This window comes from Pelophylax lessonae (genome assembly GCF_965119305.1).
Source record: "Pelophylax lessonae genome assembly, chromosome: 12".
NCBI classification, from domain to species: domain Eukaryota; kingdom Metazoa; phylum Chordata; class Amphibia; order Anura; family Ranidae; genus Pelophylax; species Pelophylax lessonae.
This window is the reverse complement of record NC_138779.1, coordinates 168,460,763-168,479,752: the sequence shown is the minus strand read 5'-3', so window position 1 is coordinate 168,479,752 and position 18,990 is coordinate 168,460,763. Positions and strand designations below refer to the sequence as shown.

The 18,990-nt window shown below is 44.0% G+C and overlaps 1 protein-coding gene across 1 annotated transcript in view; it reads left to right on the top strand.

Moving 5' to 3' along the window:
* LOC309568939 (receptor-type tyrosine-protein phosphatase H-like) overlaps positions 1–18,990 on the top strand; it is a gene marked incomplete at its 5' end in the record, with an annotated part of 1,053,085 nt that overhangs the window by 201,182 nt on the left and 832,913 nt on the right. Inside the window, 3 exons of the mRNA XM_082274706.1 lie at positions 8,935–9,249; positions 10,509–10,763; positions 10,854–10,938. Of these exons, the coding sequence (XP_082130832.1) occupies positions 8,935–9,249; positions 10,509–10,763; positions 10,854–10,938 (655 nt within the window). The remainder of the gene's footprint in view (positions 1–8,934; positions 9,250–10,508; positions 10,764–10,853; positions 10,939–18,990) is intronic.

The window sequence follows — 18,990 nt, the reverse complement described above, 5'->3', positions numbered from 1 at the left end:
CCAGCGTACATGCCCCCTTCAATACAGTGACCAGCGTACATGCCCCCTTCAATGCAGTGACCAGTGTATATTCCCCCTTCAATGCAGTGTGGCCCCCGAGACCAGTGCACTTACCTGGATCAGCAGCGGCGGCGGCGCCTTCTCCTCAGTCCCCCAGCGCGTCTCCTCGAGTCCTCCCGCTCCCGCCTCCTCCTCGGCCAATGGCATGGGGGTTGCCTTGCGGCCAATCAGGGATCAGGTATTAGACCCGCCCCGTGATTGGCCAGGAGGAGGATCCGTGTGACAATAGCAAATATTCATTCGCTATTGTCACACAATGGGTGGGCTCAGGGTGCCCAGTGACCAGTGTACATGCCCCCTTCAATGCAGTGACCAGCGTACATGCCCCCTTCAATGCAGTGACCAGCGTACATGCCCCCTTCAATGCAGTGACCAGCGTACATGCCCCCTTCAATGCAGAGACCAGCGTACATGCCCCCTTCAATGCAGTGACCAGCGTACATGCCCCCTTCAATGCAGTGACCAGCGTACATGCCCCCTTCAATGCAGTGACCAGCGCACATGCCCTCTTCAATGCAGTGACCAGCGTACATGCCCCCTTCAATGCAGGGACCAGCATACATGCCCCCTTCAATGCAGTAACCAGCATACATGCCCTCTTCAATGCAGTGACCAGTGTACATGCCCCCTTTAATGCAGTGACCAGCATACATGCCCCCTTCAATGCAGTGACCAGCGTACATGCCCCCTTCAATGCAGTGACCAGCGTACATGCCCCCTTCAATGCAGTGACCAGCGTATATTCCCCCTTCAATGCAGTGTGGCCCCCGAGACCAGTGCACTTACCTGGATCAGCAGCGGCGCCTTCTCCTTAGTCCCCCGGCGTGTCTCCTTGAGTCCTCCCGCTCCCGCCTCCTCCTCGGCCAATGGCATGGTGTTTGCCTTGCGGCCAATCAGGAATCAGGTATTAGACCCGCTCCGTGATTGGCCAGGAGGAGGATCCGTGTGACAATAGCAAATATTCATTCGCTATTGTCACACAATGGGTGGGCTCAGGGTGCACTGCTCTGCACCCCGTGTCCACCCTTTGCTGAAGCCTATTAGAGCCTCTGGCTCTAATCAGGCGATGCAAAAAAAAAAGCCCCATTGAGCTCCATGCGTTCGGCACCCTTGCATGCAGATTAGGGGGCCGGACGCATTGGATAGGGGGGCGGCGCCCCTGCGCCCCCAACACTCCGGCCGCCACTGATTGCAGTATTCTTTGTTTTCATAATCTCAAACTGCAAGAAATGTAGCTTAGGAATGTTTGATATTGCCTTGATCACATATGATATGTTTTATATGCAATTTTCAGGATATAGCTATGTGTTTTTATTTTATTTTTTGTCTTCAAAGTAAAATGCAAGATTGGGGCCTGCATAGTTATCATGCAACCTGCAGAATCTAATGCTACATTGCTGAGTAACTTGGTTAACCAATGTGCTCAATGTTGCATTTTAATATGGGAAATGGCCCCAAATTGCATGGATGTTTAGTTAATCATTAACCCTTATTAAGCTGCCTATAGCCCAAATTTTACTTATATTATACTTGGTTGTTTTCTGGCTATATTCCCTGCGATTGGAGGGTATTGTGCTGTGATCATTGGATGGAACATACCGGTGTTGATCTTGACCATGTTAATTAAGAAGGGGATAAAAGCAGCGCCAAAAATTTGATAAAACTGAATAGAACTGGATAAAAATGTCCACTTGCAATCCAAAATGTCCAATGCAGTATATGGCGGAAGGAAAGTAGGAGCGAGATCCCAGATACCAATGGTGAAATCAGATGGAATATACACCCAGTCGTGATGAGCACACTAACTGCTTACCAGATGGTGATCATATACAGGCGATGTAAAATTCTCAAACAGCTCAACCAAGGAAAGGGTATGCCACAGGAACTATTCTCAGTATCTCCAATATACCACCAAAGAACCTCAAGGAACAGAGTAATCATGTTAATTAAGACCTATAGTATTATTTTCTTCTTTCCTCCGTTACCCTCTTCTTCTCTGTAAGGGGTTTATATGTTCACATTGTCACTGTGGATGAAGATCATTTTTATTTTATTTTTTTTTCTCATCCCTCCCTGTTAGGGTCTTTTATATATACACATAGCCACTTTGAATGACGGTAGTGATTTATAATTGACACTTTTTTTTTTCTACTACTATATATTAGTTAGAAAAATATACAAAGTGTATTCCCAAATGGAGAGTCATAAGTTTCTAAATGAGTAAATAAATGGTTAATCCTGAAATTATAGGTGTGCAGCTGCTATAGTAAAGTGTGAGTGCTCAAGGTAGGTAGAGTAATCAAATAGATGATTACCTATAGCGCTTGCAGAAAAATATATAACAAGTAATCAGTATTGTTATATCTTCAAACAATAAAGTGCATATATATATATATATCCCCGTGGTAATATTAAGAACAAATAAATACACTTAAAATATGATGTGCAATATTAAATAAATTTGCGATTTATAAAGTGCTAAGAAAGTTCATATAATCAAGTCCATATGTCAAAAGTTCATTACTGAAGTGAAGTGATTCCTTAATGGTGAATACAATAAATTATCATAAATAAAGGTGCACAGTGAAAAGTGCTATGTGCTGTGATGATGAATCTTCCACTTTATCCCTGGTGACAATTCTTGTGCTCCTCTGTGAAAGGTAGAAAGAATTCACACTCACCAGATTGTGTGGGCCCTATATGTCATACGACAGTAGGACCACAAAGGTTTTGTGACCCCCCAGGGTCTGGATAAGTTCCCTCCAGATGGACACCTTCTCCTCTCAGAACGCTCCTCCTGCCAACAACTTTCAGTCAGGGATGTTTAAGAGAAAAAAGAAGAGTCTGGATAGTGTAATATAGTTTCCAATGGGTTTATTCCATAAGTAGAGTTGAGCGGACACCTGGATGTCCGTGTTCGGTGGGTTCGGCTGAACTTGAAAAAAAAGTCCGGGTCCGTGTCCCGGACTTTTTCCGAACTTTACCCGGACACCGAAATCCATTGAAGTCAATGGGGACCCGAACTTTCAGGCACTAAAATGGCTCTAAAACACCAATGGAAAGGGCTAGAGTGCTGCAAATGGCAGCAAAACGTAGTTAAGAGCATGGCAAGTGCTCTGCAAACAAATGTGGATAGGGAAATAACTTAAAACAACAAAAAAAACAGAAAAATAAAACAATGTTCTTCATCTGTGAAGGACGAGGCCCATATGGAGTAGGAGGGAGGTTGAGGTGGTGGTGGGTGTGGCGGTGTCATAGGTGTGCGCACAGGGTGTGCCGGGTGTGCCTGGGCACATTAGCATTATCGCTTTGTTTGCCAGTGAGGAGATGGGAAAGATCTCCCTCGGACCTGCTCTGCCATAAGAGAAGTGCCACACACTTCTATTTCACTTTGCCAGCAGGGAGAGTAATGTACCGGGGCCATATACATGTAGGCAAACACATGCATGTGTATTTAAACTTTGGGGTGCACACCCTAATGCAATAGGCTGCGCACACCTATGGGCGGTGTAGGTGGAAGCGGCGGTGGAGGAGGACGAGGTAGCCAACACTGCTTTTTTTCAGTCATTTTAAATGAGGGTACACCCCAAAAGAGTGAGAAAGATCAAAAATAGAACAATGGCTGGGTAAGGTCGGTATCCATCTCTATTCTGCACAAGGTACGGAAAAGTCCTGTGGGATCCATGCCTGGTTCATTTTAATGAACGTGAGCTTGTCCACATTGTCTCTGGACAGGCGGCTGCGCTTGTCTGTGATAACGCCCCCAGCAGTGCTAAATACACGTTCAGATAATACACTGGCTGCAGGGCATGCCAGCACCTCCAAGGCATAAAGGGCAAGCTCAGGCCATGTTCCCAATTTGGAGACACAGAAGTTGAAGGGGGCAGACCCGTCATTCACTACATGTAGGCGTGTGCACACATACTGCTCCACCATGTTGGTAAAATGCTGCCTCCTGCTAAGACGTTCCATATGAGCTGCTGGTGCTGCTGTTTGTTGTGGCGTGCTGACAAAGCTTTTCCACATTTCGGCCATGCTAACCCTGCCTTCTGAGGTGCTGGCAGTGCCCTTGTGGAGTTGGCGACCTCTTCCTCCTCCTCCTCTGCCTTGGCCTTGTGCTTCCACTGTGGCCCCGCTGTCAGGTGGGAATGCCAGCAGCATCGCGTCTACCAGCGTGCGCTTGTACTCACGCATCTTGCGATCGCGCTCCAGTGAGTGAATTAAGGATGGTACGTTGTCCTTGTAACGGGGATCCAGCAGCGTGGCCACCCAGTAATCAGCACAAGTTAGAATGTGGGCAACTCGGCGGTCGTTGTGGAGACACTGCAGCATGTAATCTCTCATGTGTGCCAGGCTGCCCAGAGGCAACGAAAGGCTGTCCTCTGTGGGAGGTGTATCGTCTGTGTCCTCTGTATCCCCCCAGCCACGCACCAGTGATGGCCATGAGCTGGCCTGGGTGCCACCCTGTTGTGAACATGGTTCCATTTCCTCCTCCATCTCCTCCTCATCCTCCTCATCCTCCAGAACTGTGCCCCTGCTGGACAATTGTGTCCCTGGCGTTTGTGGGTGCAGGAACCCACCCTCGGAGCCACTTGCAAATGACTGCCCTGAAAGCCTTGGAAATGTTACCTCTTCATCCTCCTCATCCTGTGCCACATCCTCTTCCATCATCGTCCGAATAGTTTTTTGAAGGAGGCATAGAAGTGGGATAGTTAAGCTGGCAACTGCGTCATCGGCACTGGCCATGTTGGTGGAGTACTCAAAACAGCGCAACAAGGCACACAGGTCTCGCATGGAGGCCCAGTTATTGGTGGTGAAGTGGTGCTGTTCCGCAGAGTGACTCACGCATGCGTGCTGCAGCTGAAACTCCACTATGGCCTGCTGCTGCTCGCACAGTCTTTCCAGCATGTGCAAGGTGGAGTTCCACCTTGTGGGCACATCACATATGAGGCGGTGAGCGGGAAGGCCGAAGTTACGCTGCAGCGCTGACAGGCGAGCAGCAGCAGGGTGAGAACGCCGAAAGTGCGCACAGACGGCCCGCACTTTCTGCAGCAGCTCTCACATGTCGGGGTAATTTTTAAGGAACCTCTGCACCACCAAATTCAGCACATGCGCCAGGCAAGGGATGTGCGTCAAACCAGCTAGGCCCAGAGCTGCTATGAGATTTCGCCCGTTATCGCACACCACCAGGCCGGGCTTGAGGCTCGCTGGCAGCAACCACTCATTTGTCTGCTGTTCCATGCTCCTCCACAACTCCTGCGCGTTGTGTGTTTTTTTCCCCCAAACAGGCAAGTTTTAAAACTGCCTGCTGTCGTTTACCCCTGGCTGTGCTGAAGTTGGTGGTGAATGTGTTACGCTGACCGGATGAGGAGGTGGTAGAGGATGAGGAAGCGGAGTAGGAGGAGTTAGGAACAGGAGGCAAACTGAAGCGCCCTGCAATCCTCGGCGGTGGAAGGAGATGCGCCAAACAAATTTAAAAAGGTGTATCTCACATGTACCGATACAGACTATGCCGTAATTAAATTTTTTACACTCAAACAGGGTGTAGATTGAATAGCGGAATAGAAATATTTTTATAAAACAGTGTATCTCACACGTACAAACACAGACTAGGCCCAGATTACAATTTTTTGTACCCTAAAGGCAGGATGAAGATGAGGAGTAGGAGGAGTTCGGAACAGGCAGGAGGCAAACTGAAGCACCCTGCAATCCTCGGCGGTGGAAGATGCGCCCCAAACGATTGGAAGGTGTATCTCACACGTACCGATACAGACTATGCCGCAATTTAATTCTTTTTACCCCAAAGGGTGTAGATTGAATAGCGGAATAGAAAATATGGTATCAAAAGGTGTATCTATCTCACACGTACAGACCCAGACTAGGCCCTGATTACTATTTTTTGTACCCTAAAGGCAGGATGAGGAGTAGGAGGAGTTCAGGACAGGCAGGAGGCAAACTGAAGCACCCTGCAATCCTCGGCGGTATGAGATGCGCCCCAAAAATTGGAAAGGTGTATCTCACACGTACCGATACAGACTATGCCGCAATTTAATTCTTTTTACCCCAAGGGTGTAGATTGAATAGCGGAATAGAAAATATGATATCAAAAGGTGTATCTTTCTCACACGTACAGACCCAGACTAGGCCCCGATTACTATTTTTTGTACCCCAAAGGCAGGATGAGGAGTAGGAGGAGTTCGGAACAGGCAGGAGGCAAACTGAAGCACCCTGCAATCCTCGGCGGTATAAGATGCGCCCCAAAAATTGGAAAGGTGTATCTCACACGTACCGATACAGACTATCCCGCAATTTAATTCTTTTTACCCCAAAGGGTGTAGATTGAATAGCGGAATAGAAAATATGATATAAAATTGGTGATTTTTCAATAGCACATGTGAACACAGCAGTGTCTTATGTCAGTCAGCTCTGCTGCAGGCTATGAAGGGGAAAAAAAAAGAAAATTCCCCTTTAAGTTTGTAATTTTTAAATAGATTAGTACAGACTATGCCACAATTTAATTTTTTTTAACCCAAAAGGGTGTATATTGAATACTGGAATAGAAAAAAGTGTATAAAATTGAAAATCATCACTCAATAATAGCACATGTGAACACAGCAGTGTCTTATCACAGTCAGCAGCACTGAAGCAAAAACGCTGCACACAACTGACTGATAAAAATTGATTTTTTATCCCTCCTCCACAGCGGGCAAAAAGATAGTGTTCACTGCACCACCCCACACACAGCAAAATCGATGTAGAACACTGACCCTGCCTATTCTCCAGCCTCGCCCTAAAATGATCGATAAGATCATTCACTGGCACTGCACAACCACCCCCCCACACAGCAAAATCGATGTAGAACACTGACCCTGCCTATTCTCCAGCCTCGCCCTAAAATGCCCTAATAACTCGCCCTGCCTGCAGCACTCCGACCTGTCCCTGCATTCTTTTCAGACACAATACAATTTTTCACTGTCTGTCCCTAATCAGCAGCCAGCACGTATGATGTGTGCTCTCTCCCTAAACTACAGCAGAATGGCGCAGCGCGCTGGGGCTCTCGAACTTATAAAGACATGGTCACATGCTTCAGATGGCCAATCACAGCTACTAATACATTAGTAGGCATGGCTGGGATGGCTTAAGGCACACCACTTAAACGCTTGTTGATTGGCTGTTGAAAGCCCGCCATTAAAAGCGCGTCATTACATACAAACCCGGAAATAAAATGACCGGGTAACAAAAATCCAATTATTCGGTATGAACCCGAATAATACAGTCTGTGTTCGCTCAACACTATCCATAAGCAAATGAGCCAATATTACAGTCCATAAAAGCATATACTAAAAGGCAAGTTCCAAATAGAGATTAGGGTAAAAAACCGTGAAAAACGCTGTCACTTTGTGTGAGCTACGGTAAAGGAGAGCCGCACTTCCGGCTTGCGCTCCACCGGGCTCAAGTGACGTCACGATGTGCGTCCCACCTAGCGCGTTTCGTCATTGGCTAGACGTCTTCAGAGGCAGATCGTATTGTTACACACAGTGGTCTCCATTGCGGTCAGATGAGACCGCTGTGTTTAACAATACAATCTTTTTTTTACATGCACTTGTTGAGTGCTTTACAAGGTCATTTTTATGATTTATGTGATGCTCAATAAAAGTATTTTATTACGGTAATGCACTATGTCCGGACCTTTGTTTCCTTATGGACCTGTGACCTGCTTTTTGGACCTGTGATCTGTTACCTGTGAGCTTTATACACTGATGAAGAGGATTAATGATCTAATCCATATTGGTGATATCCTTGGAGAAAGTTTATGTCTTACTAGCCCGTCTGGTGACACAGGGGCTAAGTGTGAGGTGAGAGGCTAATGAGACTGGGTGGAGGATTACCAGTACACTGAAGAGCACTGACTGTTTTACCTTGTGCATGCTTCACCATATTTGCACCTTTGAACTGTTCTCCTTAAAAGCATCTTCATATTCGTTAGCGCTGCACTTCTTTTGTTATTTTAAGGGATGTATCCTGTCTTTGTGTTTTCTACTCTAAGCACCTGAGCTTTTTTTTTTTTTTTTACCTATGTTGATCAGAATTAAATTATTTAGGTTTTGTATTTAGGGGGTTACTGCCCTGATGTGTTGTTATTATTGCCTTTGTTATGTATATTTTACTGAAAATTGTATGATTTTTTTTTCTTCTTTTTCTTTTTCAAATAAAATAAATATAAAATGGGGAAAAAAAATGATAGACCCTTCATTTCTTTGTAATTAGGCAATCCTTCAAAATCTGCAGGGGATCAAATAATAATTTTACACGCTGTATTTGCAATTCATGATAATTTTTGCATGTAATAAAACCAAATCAGCCTTATTCCAAAAGACTACAATGTAAAGTGTGATTGGTTACTATGGGCCACTTTCAACATTATTTTTGTTACTGAACTGCATTATTGAAGCAGCCTATTCATTTTTCTTCCTCCTCATGGCAAATTAGGTCATAGGGGAAAGGCAACATGACAGTTGGGAGTTTTTAACCTTAAGAATGGAGGTGTCTAAGAGTGACTCACTGAGCTAGGACATATTCTTAACTAAAACATTTTACTGAGTTGACAGACCCTGTAAGGGAAACATTATAGAACCATGTGGGCAATTGCTGACTTCCTTCTAAGAATATCAATTGACCAGCAATAATAGTAAATGTAGTACATCTGTCATAAATATTTTAAAGTCTCTCACTTCACTGCCTGAATATTTTTTTCAGGCGATGAATTAAGCAGGCCTTCCAGTCTCCACCTTTTAATATCCATGTGAAAATTACAGGCACAATGTATTCTCTAGAGGCATACGTTTTAAGAAACCATTTTTTTTTTTTCATTAGACCCAGTTTCTACACAGAACTTTACAGTTCACACAAACAACACCACAGCAACATTACAGTGGGATCTCCCATTGTATAGCAACAGTAATGTGGATGGTTATCGTGTCATAGTTCTGCAAAATGAAATTGCTGTATGCAACAAAACAACAGAAGATATGAAAATCGTTGTAGATAGTTTGAAACCCGGATATATTTATGAGTTCAGCGTGGAAAGTTTTGCTAGAAATACAATTGCTCCACAAAAGAGAGGTCTCAATCAAATGAATTTAACATGGATCTCATACAGCACACCACAAACCACAACAAAGGAGACAGGTATGTCATCAGACCTTTCTGCTTTTTATGACCTATGACTTGTTGTATAGTGATTTATAACAAACAAGAGTATTACAGTCACACTGCTTGTCTGTACACAAGTTTGAGTTGGTCCTCCTAATTACTTCCTATTTTGTTATCTACAAACTGTAGCCAATTCTCTTTTAATTTAATGCAGGTATCATACCACTTTGTAAAAGTGGCAAAATTAAGACTCATTTGAATCTACTACATTTGTCAGTAAACTTACTGAAACTGGCAGCAGGGATATTTGAATATGGTTCCATTTTAAAGGGTTCCTACTATCAGGAAAATGCTTTTTTGAAACCCTCTTTAGTTTCCTAAAGAAATGTGAATCATATACAATTGTAATGCTTTTTTTCTGTAAAATATGGTTTTAAACTTTTTATATCCTATTTTGCATCTCAGTTTCTGCTGCTCTCCAGCTTCTTTTAGCCTTCTTGTCTACATGCACATCAGTGTTGTGGACAACCTTCCTGATAATAACATTGGTGGACCATACCTGTACAATGGGTGTCAGCTAGGCCACTCATCTACAACGGGGGTGCATGTGAAAGGCTGACAATGCTGGAATGAATTTCATTCATAATGGCTGTGTTTTCTTAAGTGATGTTGTGATTGGCCCACAGGTATCACGTGGTAGCAATCACAGCACTCTGTACCAATCACAGCACACAATATTAAATAACAGTTGTTATGAATGTAACCAAATAATGACCGTTCAAAACATTGCGGTTGCAGTGATCATCACTGCAACAGCAACCAAAGTGTACAAGAAAAAAAAAATCCTTGATCATCCCCAGAGTAGTACAGTGTCACTGTGGGGAGACTGAACTGTTCTACGAATGTATGTACAAAAATAGGAAAATAAAATGTTAACATTTTTTTAGAAAATTGAAAAAAAACGATATGTTCATTTTTACCATACTGTCACCAGTCAGTATCCCTGATCACCATCGCACCAGTCATATGACGACACTGTACTGCCCTGGTAACAGAAAAAAAAGTTGTAAACAAATTTTATTTCATTTTTTTTAATTTCCAAAAAATTGTGTCAAAAATTGCAACTTCAAAAAACTCACCATGCCTCTTGATAAATGCCTCAGACTGTCTACCTTCCAAAAAGGGGTCATGGGGGTTATTTGATATAATATCACAAAATACTATATGTGCTTGCTGAAATCTCACTATACTTTCCCTTTATGATAAATTGGTAATAAATATTTTTTTTTTCTTAGTGCCAAGTCTTGTCAGGGATTTTTCATGCTCAAAAGTCGATGGTTACCAGATAAAAGTGGAATTTAAGTGTCCATTTGGCAATTATTCTAACATCCAAGTGGTGGTCAACGATAAGCCCTATAACAGCAACTGTACTAGAAGCAATGTAATATCTGGCCTTCAACCTGCTAAAGGATACATGGTTAAAGTAGTCACTTTGGGAACAGATGAAGCAGCTGTCACTGGCATATTTGACTGCTACACTGATAGTACAGGTATAAAAAAAAATAAGTAAGAAAAAAATAAATGACATTAAGTCCAATATTACACAGATATATTGACATAAACTTTGTTTTTGTTAATAGGAGTTATTGTTGGATCTGTATTAGGCATTTTAATATTTCTTCTTCTCATTGGATTAATTGTTTACTTCGTCTTCAAAATTAGACGGTAAGATTGTTACAATATTTCAGTTATTATTACATTATTATCTTACAGTTTTCCCTTAAAGGTGAACATCAGACAACCAGCTAATTACACTGCTGAAATACATACAGTATTTATTTACTACTTTATCTGACAAATGCTTGTACATTTTTCCTTCAATTCTTGTTATGCAACTGCCTCTGGTGAGTTAAGTTCATATAACACTAGTGATTCGTTGACTGGGGACAACTTGCCAGAGTTAAACGAGCTAGAGAAATACTCACCTGTTTCCATGTGTCACCCTTCGCTGGTTGGGTGAGCTAGGTATCCTTCTCACCCTGACATCTTACATTCTGCACAATTTCCACCAATAAGGGAGCGACGCCTAACTTATATAACCTGCAAGATGCTGCATTTGGAAACGGGTCAGAATTTTTTGTACAGTTTTTAACAATCCTGTTTCTGGCAAACTGATGTCTAGTGTGAGTCACTGTCTAGAATGCTGGAGAATAAAAGCTGTATATCATAGTTTGCAGACTCTGTAAATTTCACACTGACAAATATACAATGATATCGGTTATATTTACTAAAGAAATGTAGTACATTTTGGCATAAATTTATTAAAAAAAAATTGTTTGCAAAATTTTATAACAGAAACTAAGAAAAACATGTTTTTTTTTTTCAAAGATTTTGGTAAGTGGTTTATGTAGAAAAAAAAACTGTTGTGAATAAATACCACCAAAAGAAAGCTCTATTTGTGTGAAAAAAATCAAATCAATTTAATTTGACTACAGTGTTGCACAACAACTACTATGCCCCAAGATCAATAGATAAAAGAGGAATAAAATTGGCACTCAATTGATCCCAGATAAAACCAAATAAGAGAATTCACTTTTAAAACTCACATCAACAATGAATAAATATTGAAAATCGTGACATCAAATGAATAGTGATGTGATAAAGTGCATAAGTGACAGGAGTGCATAAAAATGCATAAATAAAGTGAAAAAACAATTACCAATAAATAGCGACCCAAAAAAATATATATAAATATTATAATATTAATAGCGAACTAATGTCACTGTGAGGGGAAAGTGACAGTGAATAAAGTGCTCAGTGGTGGTAGACTAAACAAAGTCACCAATAACAGTAAACTCCAAAGTGGGAGAAAATAAGAATACCCAGTGAGAAAAATATATACCGAGTAAATAAATGAATTATACCAAGAAAAACGGTATGGTAACCCAAATAATTTCAAATAATTTCAAAAAATGTGTTTCAAAAATTGTGAAGGCAAAGGCACATATATAAAAGAGCACAAATGTTCATATATAATTTATAAGTTCGTGAAATTCCATAAAGTGCTGATGTGCAAAAAAATGTCGAAAAAGTGTGGGAAACTGTGACCAATCACAAAGTGCGGGAAAATGCTTCTCAGGTGATGGTGAGCAAGTATCCTAACTGAGTGCAATGGCCGCTCACCTCCAAAACACTCTTTAAGAGCGTTTGTATCACTAGGTAATAAGATTCTCCAATGGGATGGTGAACGGTCCTGTAGTGGTTCCTTTCAGGTCCCTTTCAGACAGGCTGCAGTGATCCTTTATGGGTACCAGCATCAGGCATCAAAGGACAAAGGGGGGTATCCTATATGGATATCAGACTCAAACACCAAAATGAAGGGAAGGACTTCCTAGTGTAGTATATAAAAACCAGCAATTTATTTCTAAAAACGTAAGGTAAACAACTCACATTTGGCTTCAGAATAAGACAGCATGTAAATCAGTAGCGTGGCAAGCGGTATGGCGCTTCAATACAGCAACAGCCGGAAGTTGCATGAACTTTTCTGTCTCCTTACAACATCTATTTTAGGTTTTATTTGACATTTATCATATGCCATTTCTTCAGATGTCATTTTAGCCATATTAGATGTGGATTAGAAGCGCTGCACTGTGTGTATCAGACTTAACACAGCAAAAGAGGCAATATTGTTGCAGGACACAAATACACATGTAAAAGTATACTCAGATAACACCCCGCTTCAATCTAATGGTATTGGGGGGCCACAGGTTTATTACACCAGTTCTACAAAAAATTGGCCAGTAACTGTTGTCACTGTGTGTAGCAGAGTTAACACAGCAAAAGAGGCCACATTTTTGCAGGACTAAAATACACTTTTAGAAAAGTATACTGTTAAATAACACCCCACTTCAATATGTGGTATTGGGAGGCCACTGGTCTATCACACCAGTGGTTCAAAAAATTGGGTAGTGAGTTTGGCACTGTGTGTAGCAGAGTTAACACAGCAAAAGAGGCAATATTGTTTCAGGACACAAATACATTTGTAAAATTATACTCAGATAACACCCCACTTCAATATGTGGTTTGAAGGGCCACTGGTCTATCGCAAAGTTCAAGGGGGCTGAATACTTTTGCAAGGCACTGTAGATGTTGTAAGGAGACAGAAAAGTCCATGCAAAGCCCGTGAGATGGAGGTGAATGATCCTGGATGGGAACACAAGTGCTCACAGTGCACAGTTGACCACTACCATGTAGATTGGCCTCTCACCTTACAGCAACTTGGAACAAGACCAACACTCCTCTCTCAGCATGGAAACAATAATCCTGGATCAGCTTAGACAGACCTCCACTGTTCCACTGAGTATCCTTAATGAGTACAATGGATCAGCAACAGCCCCCCTCTCCCAAAATGAAAGCAGCAATCCTGGATCAGCACAGACCTCCACAGCTCCACTCATTCACATGTTATAAGGAACATAAAATGGGCAAACCCATAGTGTAACAATTTTATTTAAAAGCACATAAAAGAAAGCCTCTTACTCTGTGTCAGCAGAAAGCAGGCAAAACGAGTGTCACAGTCGGGAGCGGCGAGTCCTGCACGGACCTCGCTGGACTCCAGATGACAGCGGGTGACGTCTAAGGCTCCACCTTCCCCCCGTATGCGTATCGTCACCCTATGGGCGGAGACTTCTTCAGTGGTGATCAATCCAGGATTGCTGCTTTCATGTTGGGAGAGGAGGGCTATTGCTGATCCATTGTGCTCATTAACCACTTGACCACCGGAGGATTTTGCTGTCTTCCGTCCAGGCCACTTTTTGCGATTCGGCGCTGTGCGACTTTAACTGACAATTGCGTGGTCGTGCGACGCTGTACCCAAACTTAATTTACGTCCTTTTTTTCCCACAAACAGAGCTTTCTTTTGGTGCTATTTGATCACCTGTGCGATTTTTACTTTTTGCGCTATAAACAAAAAAAAGCGTTTATTTTGAAAAAATAACAATATTTTTAAAAATTTTTTATATGAAATTCCCCCCCCAAAAAATGTAAAAATCAATTTTTTTTTAAATTTTTGGCCAATTTATTTTCTGCTACCTATGTTTGGTAAAAAAAATCGCAATAAGCGTATTTTGATTGGTTTGCGCAAAAGTTATTGCGTTTACTAACTAAGGGAAAGATTTCTGTCATTTTTGGTGTTTTTTTTTTAACGCGTAATGGCGGCGATCTGCGATTTTTTTTGCGGGACTGCGACATTGCAGCGGACAGATAGGACCCTTGACTGACATTTTTGACACTTTTGGGGGTACCAGTGACATTACTGCAGTAATCAGTGCTATATATATACACTGTTACTGTAAAAATGACACTGGCAGTGAAGGGGTTAATTTTATTGGAGAGGGAGGGGTTAATGTATGCCTGGTGCTTACTGACGTGTGGGGGGGGAGGTGACTGAGTGACAGAAGGACAGATCAGATGTCCAGCTATGCTGAACACTCCGATCTGTCAGTCCCTGTCACTATGGAGATCCGCCCGCTCTGTTTACACAGGCGGGCGGATCTCCTCACTAGATTCCCCGACGATCGGGGCAGAGCAGTGGCGATCGCCGCTGCTCCTCCCCTGGCCCGACTCCCGCTGTGAATGAAAACAGCGGGAGCGCGCCTCCGGCGGCGTGCGAGCGCCACCTACAGGGGGAGGAGTCCAGCGACGTAGGTCTACGTCGCTGGACGGGAACGAGCCACTTTGCCGCAGTACGCTCCATGTGAGCGGTCGGCAAGTGGTTAAGGAGACTAAGTGTTCAAGGGGGCCGAATACTTTCGCAAAGCACTGGATTTTATGTTTTATTTGACATTTATCATATGCCATTTCTTCAGATGACATTTTAGCCATATTAGATGTGGATTAGAAGCGCTGCATTTTGTAATACAGGTGTTGTAATTTTGACCTGAGTGTTCAGCAGCTATTAATTATTCAAATTTTTCTGTGCGCTGATATTACCTAATTTTCTATTTGATACACACAGTGCCAAACTCCCTGGCCAATTTTTTGAACAACTGGTGTGATAGACCAGTGGCCCCCCAATACCACATATAGAAGTGGGGTGTTATCTGAGTATACTTTTACAAGTTTATTTGTGTCCTGCAAAAATATTGCCTCTTTTGCTGCGTTAAGTCTGATACACACAGTGCCAAACTCCCTGGCCAATTTTTTGAACAATTGGTGTGATAGATCAGTGGCCCCCCAATACCACATATTGAAGTGGGATGTTATCTCAGTATACTTTTAAAAGTGTATTTGTGTCCTGCAACAATATTGCCTCTTTTGCTGTGTTAACTCTGACACACACAGTGCCAAACTCACTGGCCAATTTTTTGAACAACTGGTGTGATAAACCAGTGGCCCCCCAATACCACATATTGAAGTGGGGTGTTATCTGAGTATACTTTTATAAGTGTATTTGTGTCCTACAACAATATTCCCTCTTTTGCTGCGTTAAGTCTGATACACACAGTGCCAAACTCACTGGCCAATTTTTTGAACAACTGGTGTGATAAACCAGTGGCCCCCCAATACCACATATTGAAGTGGGGTGTTATTTAACATTATACTTTTCTAAGAGTGTATTTTAGTCCTGCAAAAATGTGGCCTCTTTTTCTGTGTTAACTGTGCTACACACAGTGACAACAGTTACTGGGCAATTTTTTGTAGAACTGGTGTGATAAAACTGTGGCCCCCCAATATCACATATTGAATCAGGGTGTTATATACCTTTTTCCAGATATACTTCGATTCTCTAGAGACTTTTGTCACATGGTAATTTAAAAACATGACAGGCAAAAGAAGAGGCAAACACTTACGCAGGGGTGGTAGGGGTAGGGCAGGAGCAGTAGGCCAGAGCCAAAGTGTGAAGTTTCAGAAGGTGCGTTCGATTACGTCAAAGGACGCACCTGACTTGGTTGAGTGGCTCACTCAGCCTTCCTCTTCTGTACCCTCCTATCCTCTCTATCTGCACCCTCTTCACTCTCTGCTGTGTGCACCCCCAAAGACACCACCACAAACACCACCACATACCCTCCGCTTGAGTCACTGGAATTATTTTCTGATCCATCACAAGACATTTGTGATGCACAGCCATTGTTGCATCGGATCAGGAATAGGAGGTAGCAACAGCGGCCACTCAGCAGTCTGACGATAGTACCCAGATCAGCCCAAGGAGGTTGGTCCCCGCTGTTGCTGCCTTCTCTGAGATCTCGAATGTTAGTGGTGGGGAAGGTGACATGGATGATGATGTATCTATGGACGTCACGTGGGTGGCCACAAGAGAGGAAGAGGAGGGGAGTTCAGAGGGAGAGACAGACCGGCATATAGGGAGGAGAGGCAGGCAGAACTTGCATTGCACAAGAGGTACAAAGCAGACTGCAAATGTATTGGGAGCGAGCCATCAACCATGTACAGTAACATCTGGCGCTCCCAGGACACTGGCACATGGCTCCGCAGTGTGGGCTTTTTTTAATGTGTCCGTTGCTGACAACTGTCAGGAAAGGAATCAGCATTCAGCAACAATAGAATGCCGGAGGCAGAGCAGGTGTGTCACCACGCCCATCTCCCCAGCCCTGGCCCTATATAAAGCACTCTCTGGCTGTGCTTCAGTGCTGGTTTACAGTATCATCAGCTCCTGTACCCGTGACCTGTCCGATTGCCTGTTGTTCCTGTTTGACCCGGCTTGCTCCTTTGATTTATCTGCATCTCTCCTTTGTTTGACCTTGGCTTCCCTGACCACTCTTTACTCTAAAAGACACCTCTGCTGGATCTCCTGTGTACCGACCTTGGCTTGGATCCCACGGACTATCTCTCTTATACAGCCCTCTGTACCTTCACCTCCTCGGTCTGATTATCTGTGTATGACCCTCGGCCTGGCATTAACCTTTGTCTCTTTTCTCTGAGCATCTATAGATCTCCTGGAAGCGGTCCTGAATCACCATCCATCCATCCGGGATCAATCCGCATCCAGTGCTCCTTGGGACGTGTCATCTCCTGTTTCACCACCAGGGGTGATCCGCACTGAGCTGCAAGGGAAGCCCTCTCAGCACTTCGGCCTCCTCCAAGGTAACTGACAGCATAAACCAGCCATGTCAGAGGCCGACAGAGGTGCTTTCCTGCTCGAGGCTCTGTACCAACAGGTTTCAGCCCTGACCCAGGCCGTACAAAGACTACAAGATGGTTACTTCCAGCTGGAAGGTCGGGTACTTAACCTAGCCGGCTCCTCCTCCCTGACGGACCCTACTCAGCCTGCCACTAGCTCGCTACCGGCTCCGTCCCAACCGGATGAAGCTAGCTCCGCCCATTCAGTTTCAGCTCCGCCACCAGAGCCACGGGTGCCCACACCAGAACACTTCCGTGGGGAGCGAAGGAAGTTCAGGGCCTTCAAGAATGCCTGTTTGTTATATCTGGCTCTCCAGCCCAGGATCTTCTCCTCTGAAACCATTAAAGTAGGGTTTATAATTTCCCTATTGGCTGACGAACCTCAGACTTGGGCACACAACCTCCTGGAACAGAAGAGCCCGATCCTAAATTCCGTAAGCTCCTTCTTTGAGGCTATGGCCCAATTATATGAAAATCCCCAGCGCACGGTCACAGCAGAGTCTGCCTTACATGCCCTACAACAGAAAAAACGCCCGGCTGAGGACTACACTGTAGATTTCTGTAGGTGGGCAGCCGACACAGACTGGAATGAGGCAGCATTAAAGTATCAGTACCGACATGGCCTCTCTGAAACTCTAAAGGACGAGCTTGCTCGGGTAGAGACACCAGCATCCTTGGAAGATTTAATCTCCCTTGCCATCCAGATGGACAGGCGTCTCTGGGAAAGACGCTCAGAACGCCTCCAGGGGGCTCAAGCTACTTGGGTCAAGGCTAAGGTTCCATTTGCGGCCTCTCCTCTTCCTGGACCAGCTGTCAATGCCTCTGCAGATGGTGAACCCATGCAGATTGGGCTAATTCGTTCCTCCCTAACCCCCGAAGAGTGACAACGTCGCCGCCAGGCGAACCTCTGCCTGTACTGTGGAGCTTCATGTCATTTTCTCCGCAACTGTCCTGTGAGGCCTAGTGAGTGCTATTCACGGTCTGTTCTGAACTGTCAGGTCTCTGAGCCGTCCCCTGCTCACCATATCCTTCCTGTCTCCCTACAGGTAGCCGAAGAGAGGATCCAGCTCACGGCAATTATTGACTCCGGAGCTTGTAGTTGTTTCCTGGACTGCACTCTAGCTAAGAAACAGGGGTCCCCCTGCAAGTTAAGGAGCAACGGCTTCAATTCTTTCTGGCCGACGGGTCCTTGCCTAGTTCCGGACCCATGACCAAAGAGACCTATCCACTTCTTACTATCACAAGCCCGGGCCATCAAGAGTTCATCCGCTTCGACCACCTGTTACCATACATGATTACTAACCTATCTGCATTCTACCTATCACCATCTACTACTCTCCTGAACATTACTATCAAGTGCTTATCATTGCTATCACTGCTCACGCCTGTCCCTTCAGCACATCACCTCTATACTATCGTATACATCCTATCACTCCAGGAACATCTTATTGAGTGTATGTATATTTGCATGCTGAAGCAGGCCGGGCCACAATGATGAGTCTGGAGAGTTGGATCTGGTAATACAACACATCTCTACATGACTACTGAGTGGAGATTCTGCAGCTGCAAATCCAGCTCACTAGAACAAAAACGCAGGAGCGTTACACCCTGCCGCTTGTCTAGCCATCCAGCCGGTCCCAG